At 43.2% G+C, this 12,798-nt stretch overlaps 1 protein-coding gene across 3 annotated transcripts in view; it reads left to right on the top strand.

Moving 5' to 3' along the window:
• Nucleotides 1-10,036, top strand: part of LOC123774606 (limbic system-associated membrane protein) — a 30,031-nt gene extending 19,995 nt beyond the window's left edge. Inside the window, exon 7 of one of the 3 annotated variants that reach the window (XM_045769057.2) lies at nucleotides 9,807-10,036. In XM_045769057.2, coding sequence (XP_045625013.2) covers nucleotides 9,807-10,006 — 200 coding nt within the window. In that variant the 3' untranslated portion in view covers nucleotides 10,007-10,036. Of the gene's footprint in view, nucleotides 1-7,968; nucleotides 8,177-9,088; nucleotides 9,249-9,806 lie in introns of those variants that run through there. The other 2 variants (XM_045769058.2, XM_069303942.1) reach the window with 2 other exon arrangements.
• The last annotated feature ends 2,762 nt before the right edge of the window (nucleotides 10,037-12,798 follow it).

Below are 12,798 nucleotides of genomic sequence, written 5' to 3'. Positions count from 1 at the left end.
ATACCTCTAGGAACCTATGCTTGGCGCCCGTCCTGATCACTTCCATGGTTATTCCTTTCTATCTTATCCTCCAGCATTTGTTGGAACCGCTAACTACTGTTTATTGATCCGAAACGCAGTTCCTTTTGATCCCCTCTTTTTCAGTTTAACGTTCCTTCCACTGCCGAAACGTCGTCGTTCCTTCACCTTCTAGTGTGTGTGGTCTGGTCAACAGGTACATTGTAGCAAGGTTTTATATCGACAAATAATATAAATTGACAGAGGTGATTACACTGGTAAAAATACATGTCATAAGTACTAATATTGGGGAATTGGGTAGTACAAGATAGTGAGAGTTTGAAGCACAAGGTAGGAAACTAAGAGGATGAAATTAGGTACTTTTTGCTTTTACTTTGAATAGAGTATAGGTTGGACAATTGTTTAATTCATCAGTGATTTCAATAGACTGTGACCTTTTATTTGCATGGAGTGTTTGCACAGATTTAGTTTGACTCTGGGGATATGAAAGATATATTTACTTCTGGTGTGGTGCTCACGGGTTCTATTACACCTATCAAGGAAAAGTTTCAGATCAAGATTAGCATTTAGGAACAAGGTTTTGTACACGTAACTAGCACATGAGAATGTGTGGAATGAGTGTACGTTTAGCATGTTAAGGGACTTAAACAAAGGGGCTGTGTGTTGTCTGAAGTTTGTTAGTTATGATAGCAGATTTTTGCTGAGTGATGATGGGCTTGAGGTCATTTCCAGGGGTTGAACCCCCATGCACAGATACCATATGTAAGATAGGGATAGACATTGAAAAAATTATCTGACTATAGAAAGTATACCGACCGTTTTAGCTGTGTGTTGTACGTGGGTGTTGAAGTTCAGTCTCTTGTCTGTGTCTTTCCCACATTTTTTTATTACTAATGTTAACATTGTCTACATGAAGCTGAATTTGATTTGATGATTTACTACCAAATAAAATGTAGTAGGTATTTTCTATGTTTAGTGTGAGTTTGTTGGTTGACAACCATGAGTGACTTTTTTTATTCATTATTGACAATATTATTTGGTGTGTGGGGGTTGGAGTCAGAAAAAATATCGTCAGCAAATAGTATAGGTTTAAGAATGTTAGAATCATTTGGAAAATTACTGTCCTGAAGAAAGGTCCTAAGATGCTGCCCTATGGTACTCTTACTGTTAATGGTACAGTGGGGGAAGTTATATTATTGATGGCTACATATTGGTGTCTGTCACTGAGATAGGAACGAATATAGTTCAGAACAAGGCCTCGGATACCATAGTGGTGAAGTTTAAGTAAGTGATAGTTATGGTTTACAGTATCAAAGGCGTAGGTTAATGAAGTCCAATTGGGAACTGATTTTTGTCAAGGGCTGTGTAGTTCATATTAAGTAGACTAATTATGGCATCAGTGGTACTCTTTTGGAAACGGAAACCAAACTGACAGGGACTTAATATGTAGAGTTTTACAAGGTAGGAATAGAGCTGTTTGTAAATAAATTGTTAAAATATTTTTGAAAGTATATTTAGATTTGATAATGGTCTGTAATTGCTTATATCGGTTGTCTCGCCTCCTTTATGAACAGACGTTACTCCTGCTTTAAGTATTTCAGGAAAAGTATGACACTCTAAAGATTTGTTGAATAGCAGTGCAATAGCAGGGACAGCACTCTTATATACCATAGATGGCATTTCACTAATGTTCCCAGCTTTGGCTTTAAGTGATTGAATTATGGATATAATGTCTGTCGGGCTGACTTTATTATTATTAACATCTTTATTGACAAAATTAATTACAATTTTGCCTAATCTGAGGATTTTGATAGGTCTTATTAAAGTGAGGATAATGCTAGTATTCACTGTCACGCAGGACAGAGGGTCATACATAAGACAATAGGTCTAAACTGTAGGCTGAAGCGCACATATATCATTGTTACAATCAATGTTTTAATGTATGGATACGTGAAAACAACTTTCTATTGTGCACTGCCACACAAGGGCAGGGATGGGTTCATAAGTGATACAGCTTAGAAGTAATATAAATAAAAATTGTTCTTCATTCTTTAAAATGGACAAGCAAATTTTGGGTAAATTGTTAGGATGTCGTCCAGAACACCTGAGTCAATAAAATAGTTACACAGTTGGTGGTACAAGAGGCCAGGAGGTCTAAAGTCCTTTACGGTTTCACATTCATCAATATAGTGTTCTAGTGAATGCATTAAAGGTTTATCACAGAGTTTACAATCTGAATATTCTGGTAGTGGCTCAGCCTCACTAACCTGCCAGATGTGTCTATAGCCAAGGCGAATTCGCGCAATGACTACATCACATTGCCTGGTCCGGTTACTGTGCTGACCATACAAATACCTATTATTGCAAAACTTGTCATAACTTTTAATACTGCAGCTTTCAGGTCTCTGGGCATTTCTTAGTTCTTCTAAATCTGAATTAATTTCTTTAATTTGTATGTTTCTAATAACTGCATTAGATAGTCCAAAGTCATAATCAATGTTTTCTTTCCTGCAAGCCTCATTGGCCAATTGATCTACAAAGTCATGTTTTCCAACTCCAACATGGGATGGGATCCACACAAATTTTATACAAGAGTTATTATCATTGGCAAAAATTATATTCCATTTAATATTACAAGCTACTTCCGACGTACATTGTGATGGGTTATTTAAGGACTGCAGAGCACTTTTAGAGTCACAGAATATCACTCCACCACCATTGAGCTTAAGGTATTCAGTGGCTAGATAAATACCCAATAGCTCGGTCTGTGTCGTACTTGCCCAGTTGTTCATCCTCTGTGTACTAGTCATGATCATTTCATTCTCTTTATACACTGCACATGCACAACCTGTTCTACCAGTGCCTAACTGCACAGAGCCATCAGTAAAGGCATAGGATTCAGTCGGTTTGAGAATTTGAAGATGACTGTCAATAGCTTCTAATGTTATACATCTCAAAATGTCAGTGTTATACATTTGTTTTATACTGATGGGAGTATAATGGGCTGACTGGTAAAAGAAGTAGAGTTAGGATAGCTGCCGGCGAGATATGTAGTTACATGTGTTTGGATCGGTGGGAGTCTTCTGACAAGGTTAGTACCAATTGATGAAAAGAAACTATTAAATCCAGTTGCAATTTCTAAGTCTGTTGCAAGTGTGTAACCTTCTTTGGAGAGTTTTTATCTGCTTCCTATGTGATTGTTGTTTAGACCCTAGGATGTTAGAGATGACTTTCCATGTACTTTCATATTTCCTTTTTCCTCTTTAAATCTATTCTCATAAAAGGAAACTTTGGCTCTTCGTATTATATTGGTAAGCGTTGATGAGTATCTCTTAACTACTTTTTGTGTAACTAGGCCAATCCTTTGTTTTTCATATTCACGTTTCTTGTTAATTGATTTAAGTATGCCACTTGTAAGCCAGGGGTTGTTTAATCTTTTGGCAGTCACTTGCTTAGTGAGGAGAGGACAGTGTGTTGTAGATAGAGGCTCAGAATTTTGAAGAGAAAGATATACCAGTATAATTCCATATATATTCCCTCACCCGATTTTAAGCACCTCTTAGACTCGTTCCTGGAACCTATGCTCCTTTTGTGTTATTTTAACTATCGGCAGGCCCTCAGGGGGCAATTGCTGTAGTAAATATCCTCGACTTTTTTATTTTTTAGAACCTTTCACCCCCTCTTTCCGTTCTCTCCTGAATTCCGGCAAGCCGACTCGTGTAGACTTGAGCACTCGCATTCTTTCCCGTATTGAGCTTTCTGCTCCTCTTCCATTTATGTAGACCCGACATGGAGTGTCTTCGATAACCTTCAAAAATGGCCATTTCCCCATGCTCATAACCTTACTTTCCTTCCAACCCGTTCTCGCAAATTTAATAAGTCAATATTGACTTATTAAATATGTGCATAGGTGACATACTTAACATAATAGATACCCTTAAAAAGATTCATAGAAAACACCGACCTTACCTAACCTTGTTAGTATCTTAAGATAAGCATCTTATTGCTTCGTAATTACAATTATTACCTAACCTATAATAGGTATAGGTTAAGTAATAATTGTAATTACGAAGTAATAAGATGCTTATCTTAAGATACTAACAAGGTTAGGTAAGGTTGGTGTTTTCTATGAATCTTTTTAAGGGTATCTATTATGTTTAGTATATCACCTATGCACGTAGTTAATAAGTCAATATTGACTTTACGAATTTGCGAGAACGGGTTGTTCCTTCCGTCGTCTCTCTTCCCCTTGGTGGCAGTTTAATAAAGTGTACTGGAATTTTCAAGCCTCCACAAAGCACCTCCCAGCCCTCCTGATCTGCCTCTCCTTCGCTCCCCCTCATTTTTCACGTCTTAATAGATGTTGTCTTCAGCCCTGTTCCTCGCTATACCTCCCATAGCACGTGGAAATGCGTTCCCCTGGTGGAATTCAGACTGCTCGGCTGTACACTCAAAGCAGGTCTGGAAGACACTGACGCCTACAAACGCCTAAATCTATTATCCTGTTTCGGAAGGGAAGTACATAAAACAAAATGTACTTTGGGGAAATCTCAAGTTTCCACCACCACCACTGTATGTATAACTTGGCTTCCTGTCTCCCGACTCGATGAATTATTATCATCTCCCTCTGCACCTTTCGGTATTTGCTGAATATATATAACTATACTCGAGGAGTGACGTCGGTCAGTTGTTCCCATTCGGGACCTCCCAAAAGGATTTCGCCATATTCCCTAACGAGTTGTCGGCAAACTTTTGAATGTATGGTTAATGAAGGTCTCGTGTGGTTCTTGGAACATATCGCTACCTCTCCCCTCTAGGTTTGGTTTTTGTAAATATTGCAGCACGCCTGATATCTTAGTGGGCTTGAAGGTCTACATTCATATCGCTTTTGCTGCGAGTACCTCAGAGGTTGACGTTCTTTTAGACTCGAAAAAAGCTTAGTGACACCACCTGGAGATGCAGTATTTTTGTCCAACAACACACTTTTGGCCTTAGCTGCAATCTATCATTCTTCCTCCAAAGCGTCCTCTATGGTATCAAGCCTCGCTAACCATATTCTGACTTCAATAATATGAAGGTGTTCCCCAAGGTAGTCTTCTGAACTCTACAATTTTTCCTGGTTACCTTAAATGGTCTTCCTCCTGCCATTGTCTCAGTCCAACATAAGATTGATATGTGTCGTCCTGGGCATCATGGCTTGAATTCTTTTTTTCTATTTTTAAGTTTTTTTTCTTAAGTTCTCTACAACTAAGACGTTCTGATTTATATTCTGAATCATGTTTCTCATGCCCCGTTGTTGCTCTATTGTAAACCCCTTCTGTATAAAGATGTTTCTAAACTTCTGGGGTTGATTTTTGCCACCCGTTTGTCTTTGTCACCCATGTCTCGCCCTTACTGTCTTTTTCCCTTACTCCCTGTGGAGCTAATAGAAGCACACACACACTGCTATTTACCACTTGTCTGAACTCTATTATGACTGGCCCGCCTATTATTCCTTTACCTCTCACTCGACCCTTTGATGCTCTGCACCATACTGGATTACGTCTCGGATCTTGGCGCCTTTTGTCTCGTTCCCCACCTAGAGCTTGTATTTTGAAACCGGCGTCCTGTCTCGACAGGAGCGCCATGATTGTTATTGTATTCATCTCGCGAGGATTCTACATCACCACCACTCCCGCTTATACCGTGTTTTGACTGCTACCCCCACAGGAAGAGGGGGGGTCCCTATGTCTTCTCACCACTCCATTTTCTGTAAGTATGAAAGATGTCTAGGTTGCCGTTGCAACAGTCTCTCTCCACGTGTTCCAACCTGGCCCTCCATGGAGTGTTCCACTTGTGAAGTTTTGCAGGGCTCTGACTCGCATGGTGAAGGCTAATGGTACTAGTACTACAAAATATTGACTCATTTTCTTTAAAAAAGGGGGGTCTAGGAAGTCGTTAGGTTCGTTCTCGGCTCACACTTGAGAAACCCAGGGACGGGGACATAAATGGTTGGGCACGTTTTATTTCACCTGATGCCTCAGTTAACCTAGCAGTAAACAATTACTCGGGAGTTCAACATTTATGGGATTGCATCCTGGGGAAGGTTAGTAGTTCGACCTTTGGGAGAGGGGCGACGACGATCGAGGAATCCGATGCGCCCCAACAGTCTCGACACCATAAAATGCAGAAATGGGCTGAGATCCTTAGTTACAGTCTCTTCACACAACGGACGTGGCCAATGAAGTGGAAAGGATATCATAAGAGGTGGGGCGGGGTATATATATCGACATTAACCTAATGTATACAGGTGTATACACAGGCTGCCTGTCCTTGACTAAACTAATTATCTTCCTATCACTCGGACACTATTCACAGACGTGTCAGTCTACCGACTGTTGGGGCTATTCTGTTGTCTTTCCTGATCAAACAATGTCTAGCTTGCCCCGAAAGATTACCAATCTTCACAATGGAACTTTTAATATTTTATGCTCTTCATTAGGTGCCTTTCTGACGTCAACGTTCATCATTGTGGTCAACTTCATGGCTCTTGAGTCTAACCCTTTATATCTTAGTGGTTGAAATCTAATACTAGCCACTTCTTACCTCTCCTATATCAAAAGTCGAATTTTGCTGGGTTCCCTACCGTGATGTTACCCCCTCAACATTTGTGCACCACCTTGTCCCAGTTTTCAGGATTTGCGTCTTGCCTTCATATCGCTCAGGGGCATTTATACCACGATAGACCCCCTTTGGTGAATCGGATATCTTTTGATATTACTCGTCTTAATGTCTTTTTGTTCTCTTATTGTTATCTAGAATATTTAACCCCTTTTCGATATCCCACTACATATTCTTCCTGGCGTGGTGCCTTCTTTTGATAATTACTTAGCTATATGATCACTAACAGAAATTATAGGCTATAGCCAGTAACCGTAAAGTACCACAATGCTATAATGGGTTCTCTGAAATTAGATATCTGGGAAACAGATAAAGCAGAACTACCTTGACAAATATAATAGGAGCTGCCTAATTGAGTAACTACCTGGTTGGCCATTAGTTGAGGTTACAGAGCCACTGTTCAAGTGTACGTGAGCTCCTCGCCACGTCAAGGTGACACCATGGAGGGGGCTGTTCCTGAAAATGACAGGCTGAAACTAAAAATAAAATGACTGACAAGGATGGCGTGTATGGAATGCTACTAGAAATAAGATTTTGTCAAAGGACCCAGGCTTTTTTTTGGGGGGGGCGCGGCAGAGTGCACGGGCCTTAAGTGAGTGGGCTTGCCCACTAAAGCCCGGAGCTGAAGACTGATGGAAAGAATCAGTGAAGTTAAGCCATAGAGGCAATGGGATAGCTTAGCAGAAATCTTAAAATTAAAAAATAAAAAAATATGGATGAAAAATGGATTCACAAGGCAAAAAGTAATGGTAGATGGCCAACAACCATTAGTCAAGTTTGGATAGTAAGTGGTGTAGTAAGATACTTGAGTTTACATTTCTTAGAACTAGTGCAACCTCCCCAAAGTAACAATTGTCACATGGCTAATCCTCCAAAAAAGCCTGAGGTATGCCCTAGGAGTTGAAGGAACTAGAAATGGAAATGGCAGAGCAAAGTTGCAAAAGTTTGTAAAATTCTGTATTGTAAATCAAAAGGTGCAATGCAGTTGCAGTGCCAACTCCAGTGTATCACAGCATATGGTGCAGCCTAAAAGGGAGGAACCTCCTGCTTAACTCAGTTTTCCTATGACTTTATATTAAAGTTGCTTCATAACAGTATATTAGGAGTTTTACAGTATAAACTCATTCCATAAAGTTTGTCTATAATAAATTCAAAATATTGAAAAGTTTAATAATTTAATGTAATAGTGTTAAAGAATGTGTAGCGAGTTAATCTTATACTCGCCCCATTATCTCATTATTTTAATAACATAACTAATTACAGAAGCTACAATCCTTTCCCCAATTACAGGTAATACTCATTTCGCCTTGTTGAAGGAAGCTGAGGTGTAATCACCATATAAGCAACGATTTGATGAATAGAAGACAGTTCAATTTTCACAGTCAACAATGTAGCACTCGGCGTGTACATTCCTAATCGACCCAAGACGCTACAGCTTCGACACAGCAGACTACGACCGCATCGAGCCGCCACGCTCTCCCACATAGAGCTCCACGACTCCGGCCTCACTCAGCTCTCTGCTCTGCTCCAGGCTTCGTCTCAACGTCTACGACACTGCTGTATCCAGGACTACTAAATAAATATGAAACTCGCTAAACACTGTGTATCTAATCAACCCAACAACGTAACATAAACGTACGTTACATTGGTGACCCCAGAGATTTTCGACGATACCCAGCCACGACTGACTACAACATGGATTCTCACGGGACCTCTACTGCTGTTGCTCGCTGTGGACCGCATCCACCTGTCATGGAACGCTGCCAACACCCTCGCCATAGCTATGATTTTCATCGCGTTCATCACGGCATTTTCATCAACTACAGCTTGCTGCACAGCGAGTGTTACTCATCTGAGTTTCATCAGCAACTACATCATGTGGGAGCTACAGCCTGTCCTGCCGACTCTCTGTCGCTGCTTATTCTACAGGGACTCCCACGACAGCTGCTCTTTCGTCAGATTCATCTGCCGACTCGAGCACTTTGCGCAGTACAAGACTTACAGCTTGCGTTTCCGACTTCGTCGCCTCCAGGACAATTCAGCTCTAGCAGTGATTCCCTCGTTGTCCTAACTGCGTGCCTACATTACCTCCTATTGTCCTGGTGCCCAAGCCCATCCGCCCCGGATCTAAATGCCCCACCAGCGACCCAAGGACGCAACAATCAAGCACATTCTTCTCTCCTGCTACATCGAGCTTGTTCACACACACACTGCCGGCATTTTTTGGTACCGGACTACATGTTCCACAGCGACCCAGGGAACAGTAGCTTTGTTTTTTTTATGTATTGCTTTTCTTCCATTCCCTGGCAGGGGGAGTCCTGTAGCGAGTTAATCTTATACTCGCCCCATTATCTCATTATTTTAATAACATAACTAATTACAGAAGCTACAATCCTTTCCCCAATTACAGGTAATACTCGTCTCGCCTTGTTGAAGGAAGCCGAGGTGTAATCACCATATAAGCAACGATTTGATGAATAGAAGACAGTTCAATTTTCAGTCAACAATGTAGCACTCGGCGTGTACATTCCTAATCGACCCAAGACGCTACAGCTTCGACACAGAGCAGACAGCAGACTACGACCGCATCGAGCCGCCACGCTCTCGCTCCCAGAGTTCAGACACTCAATTCTCAATCGAGCCGCCACGCTCTACCACATAGAGCTCCACGACTCCGGCCTCACTCAGCTCTCTGCTCTGCTCCAGGCTTCGTCTCAACGTCTACGACACTGCTGTATGCAGGACTACTAAATAAATATGAAACTCGCTAAACACTGTGTATCTAATCAACCCAACAACGTAACATAAACGTACGTTACAAATGCTATAAGTAATGGCAGTGAGGTGTAGGATCAACAAATGAATATTAACTATTGTGTTAAACTTTAAATATATATTTACACAAGTAATGTTATGATAAAATATGGGCCAAGCACTGGCACCAGTGACTTATCCTGCACTTGGGTCCTTCCTATCACAAGTTTAGAATAAACTATCAATACATCACTGTCAATACATATTGCCTGTATTTCATAGCATCATAAATCTATCTTGCCCAAATATATTAATGTTATTGTTTTAATCTGTGCTGTTCCAGAAGTATACCTATTTTTTTTTTTTTTTTACAGATACCAACAAGAAATCTGGACCACCTCAAAAGTGTGATGACTGTGTATTATTTATTCAACTTGGAGCAACGTTTGCTTTCTTCACACTAAGCTTTGTAGTTGCCTTGTGTATACACAGTCGTGATCACAGGTCTGAACCTTGGATACACCCTCTTTCAGAGGACCTCTATTTTTCAACAGGTGTTGACAAATCTCTGTAAGAGGCTCCAGATCAGCATATTGGAACTCAAGAAATGTAACTGGGAAGAGGAAGGGGGAGAGGGAAGAACAGTAGTGGGAGAAAATCTGGGAAGAGCGGTAGAAAGAAGAGTGGGTAAATTTAATATAAAAAAAAACAGCGTTTAATGATATGAAACCATTTCCTGGGCGAGTCCCGGAGGCTCCTCGAAGCTATCCAGGCTGAATGGATATGTATAACTTTCTGGCATCAGCCAAAGTGCTAGGAGTTCTTGCCTACCGGGGACCACGAGCCAGAACCTGGGCCCCTCAGAGAGGCACAAAGAGCAATAGCCTATAGAAACCCCCTTGTGGTTGGGAGCATTCTATGTCTGCCATCGACCGGGATAGGCACTCAGAAAGGTAGGCGCCTCAAAACAAACCCCTATTCTGGTGAAAATATTGCTACCGAAAGCCAAACGAGTGGACAGAACTCCCCAAACAAAATTATCAAACTAGCAATAGGCCTTCTGCAGTTACCTTTGTTCCTATGTCCTCATGTTCGTGTGCACAAGGGGACACAGGAGGGCGCTGAGTATCCAAAGGAGCCACAAACATGAAAAAGAACCTGATCAATGACAGAAGAGAGAGGAAGCGGAAAGCACTAGGATGCTACGTGGTGGAGGCAGACTGCACCCACAAGAACAAACGCAGATAAGATAGAGCCCAGGAGAGACTGGAAACTGCACAACCGTCTGCACAACTGCCAGCCCCTCACCAAGGGTACAAAGACCCGAGAGGGGCAAACGGGGCCAAGGTCCCCCGAGAACCTCTACGGCAAGACCTGGGGCCAAGCCGCACCCCCCAAAGTCCCAGCTTGACAAGGAAAAGCCGGGGCAGCCGTACAAACACTAAGGAAGGGAGCCCACTGGTCAGACCCCAACCCGTCCTCTTAAAAATAACGTCACTTTTGGCTCGTATGCGCGATATGGCCAAATTTGGACGTAATTTGAAATGAAATCGACTCACAAATGTGACGTTCTGTTCCGTTTTCTATTTGAGTCGTCCGGCGTACGCGCAGAGGTTATAAGAGGACACTTTAAATTAACGTTTTTCATACCGTTTTGAAACTTTATGAGAATTTCCTGCCCATCAGAGGACCCTTAACTTACTGTTGAAAAAAAAAATCCTAAATTTATTTTCATTTTTTTTTCATTTTCAAATTACGTCCAAATTCGGCCATACGGGCAAACGGCCAAAAGCGACGTTCTTTTTAAGAAGACAGGTTTATCTGACCCATACGGCACGGCTGGAGGAACCGACTCGAATGCATCCGCCGCCACCCCGGAAGAGGAAAATCCCCTGAGACCGCCCGAGTCTCAACTCAACCAGACCCCGCTCCAGCCTCGAAACAGGCCTACGGTTCGGACCTAGGAGGAAGTGTGCAGAACAGAAGGGAAAGGACGAAGAGCAGGAGCCAGAGCCGAGGCGACCCCCACCCCCAAGTCCGGACCCCAACAACCAAAACAGGGCAGTCTCTGGGCATCCAGGGCCACAAACAACCATGAGCGTTGCAGCAACCTACACCTAGCAAGCAATGCCGCAGCCGCCTGCACCCGATTATCATGAGCAGTGACCTGGGTGAACAAGAGCACGTACCGACAACACCCATCACACGACTCCGGGTCATAAGAAACAATGACCCAACAGGCATCATGGCGGAGGCACAACCGGTGAGCGTCACCCTGAGACAAGGGAACAGAGAAACCGTCAAACTCGCAGGACGCGAGGGGGGACTCCGGGAACACACCCATGGGACCACGGAGCCCCCGTGGGGTTTCCCAGGGCCCTCAGCCTTGGGTACACGCCCAAGGGAAGCCCAGGCAGGGTACCGTGAACCAGTGCCCAAGTCTACCAAACGAACTTCTAAAAGCTGAACCCCCGGAACGTGTCCACTCACGGGGGCCAAGCGGGGAGTACCACCAACAAAAAATATCGAAATAAAAACACCTAGAACAGTAAAGGGGGACCATAAAGGCTGGCGCCCCCCCCCCCCATCAGGCAAAAACAAAAGGAAAAACCCCACAAGATGACAACGTACCCAGGCGGAACAGAGCCGGCCGCTGTTATTGGTGAAAACTAGCTGTGTGGTATCCCGCGCCCCTACCAGTGACGAAAACTACCACCTACCCAGAGACAAACCAGGGCAATAAGACCCCAGCAGACTCCAAGGGCGGCCCAGTACCGAGCAGTAAAGGACACAGCGGAGGTAGAACCCAAGATGACTTGTGGAAGGTGGCCCAGCCAGTAATTCGATCAGCCATGAACTGCTAGTTGGATCGACGGCGCGGAGGGTCTGGGGCTCCCCCTTCCCCCTCCCGGGAAGGGGGGGGCGGTGCGCAGACGGTGGCGCGGCGACATGATGATGACATGCTAGTTTGACAATTTTGTTTGGGGAGTTCTGTCCACTCGTTCGGCTTTCGGTAGCAATATTTTCACCAGAATAGGGTGTTTGTTTTGGGGCGCCTACCTTTCTGGGTGCCTATCCCGGTCGATGACAGACATAGAATCCTCCCAACCACAAGGGGGTTTCTATAGGCCACTGCTCCTCGTGCCTCTCTGAGGGGGCCAGGTTCTGGCTCGTGGTCCCCGGTAGGCTAGAACTCCAAGCACTTTCACTGATGCCAGAAAGTTATACATATCCATTCAGCCTGGATAGCTCTGGGGAGCCGACGGGGCTCCCCCAGAAAATAACAATAATGATAATTTAATGTAACAGTTATGACAAAATTAGTAGAGCATAAACCCCCTTCCCCTACCTTCCTCTAGGATTTTT

This window comes from Procambarus clarkii, chromosome 51, assembly GCF_040958095.1.
Source record: "Procambarus clarkii isolate CNS0578487 chromosome 51, FALCON_Pclarkii_2.0, whole genome shotgun sequence".
Classification (NCBI taxonomy): Eukaryota; Metazoa; Arthropoda; class Malacostraca; order Decapoda; family Cambaridae; genus Procambarus; species Procambarus clarkii.
This window is presented reverse-complemented; position numbering and strand designations above follow the sequence as displayed.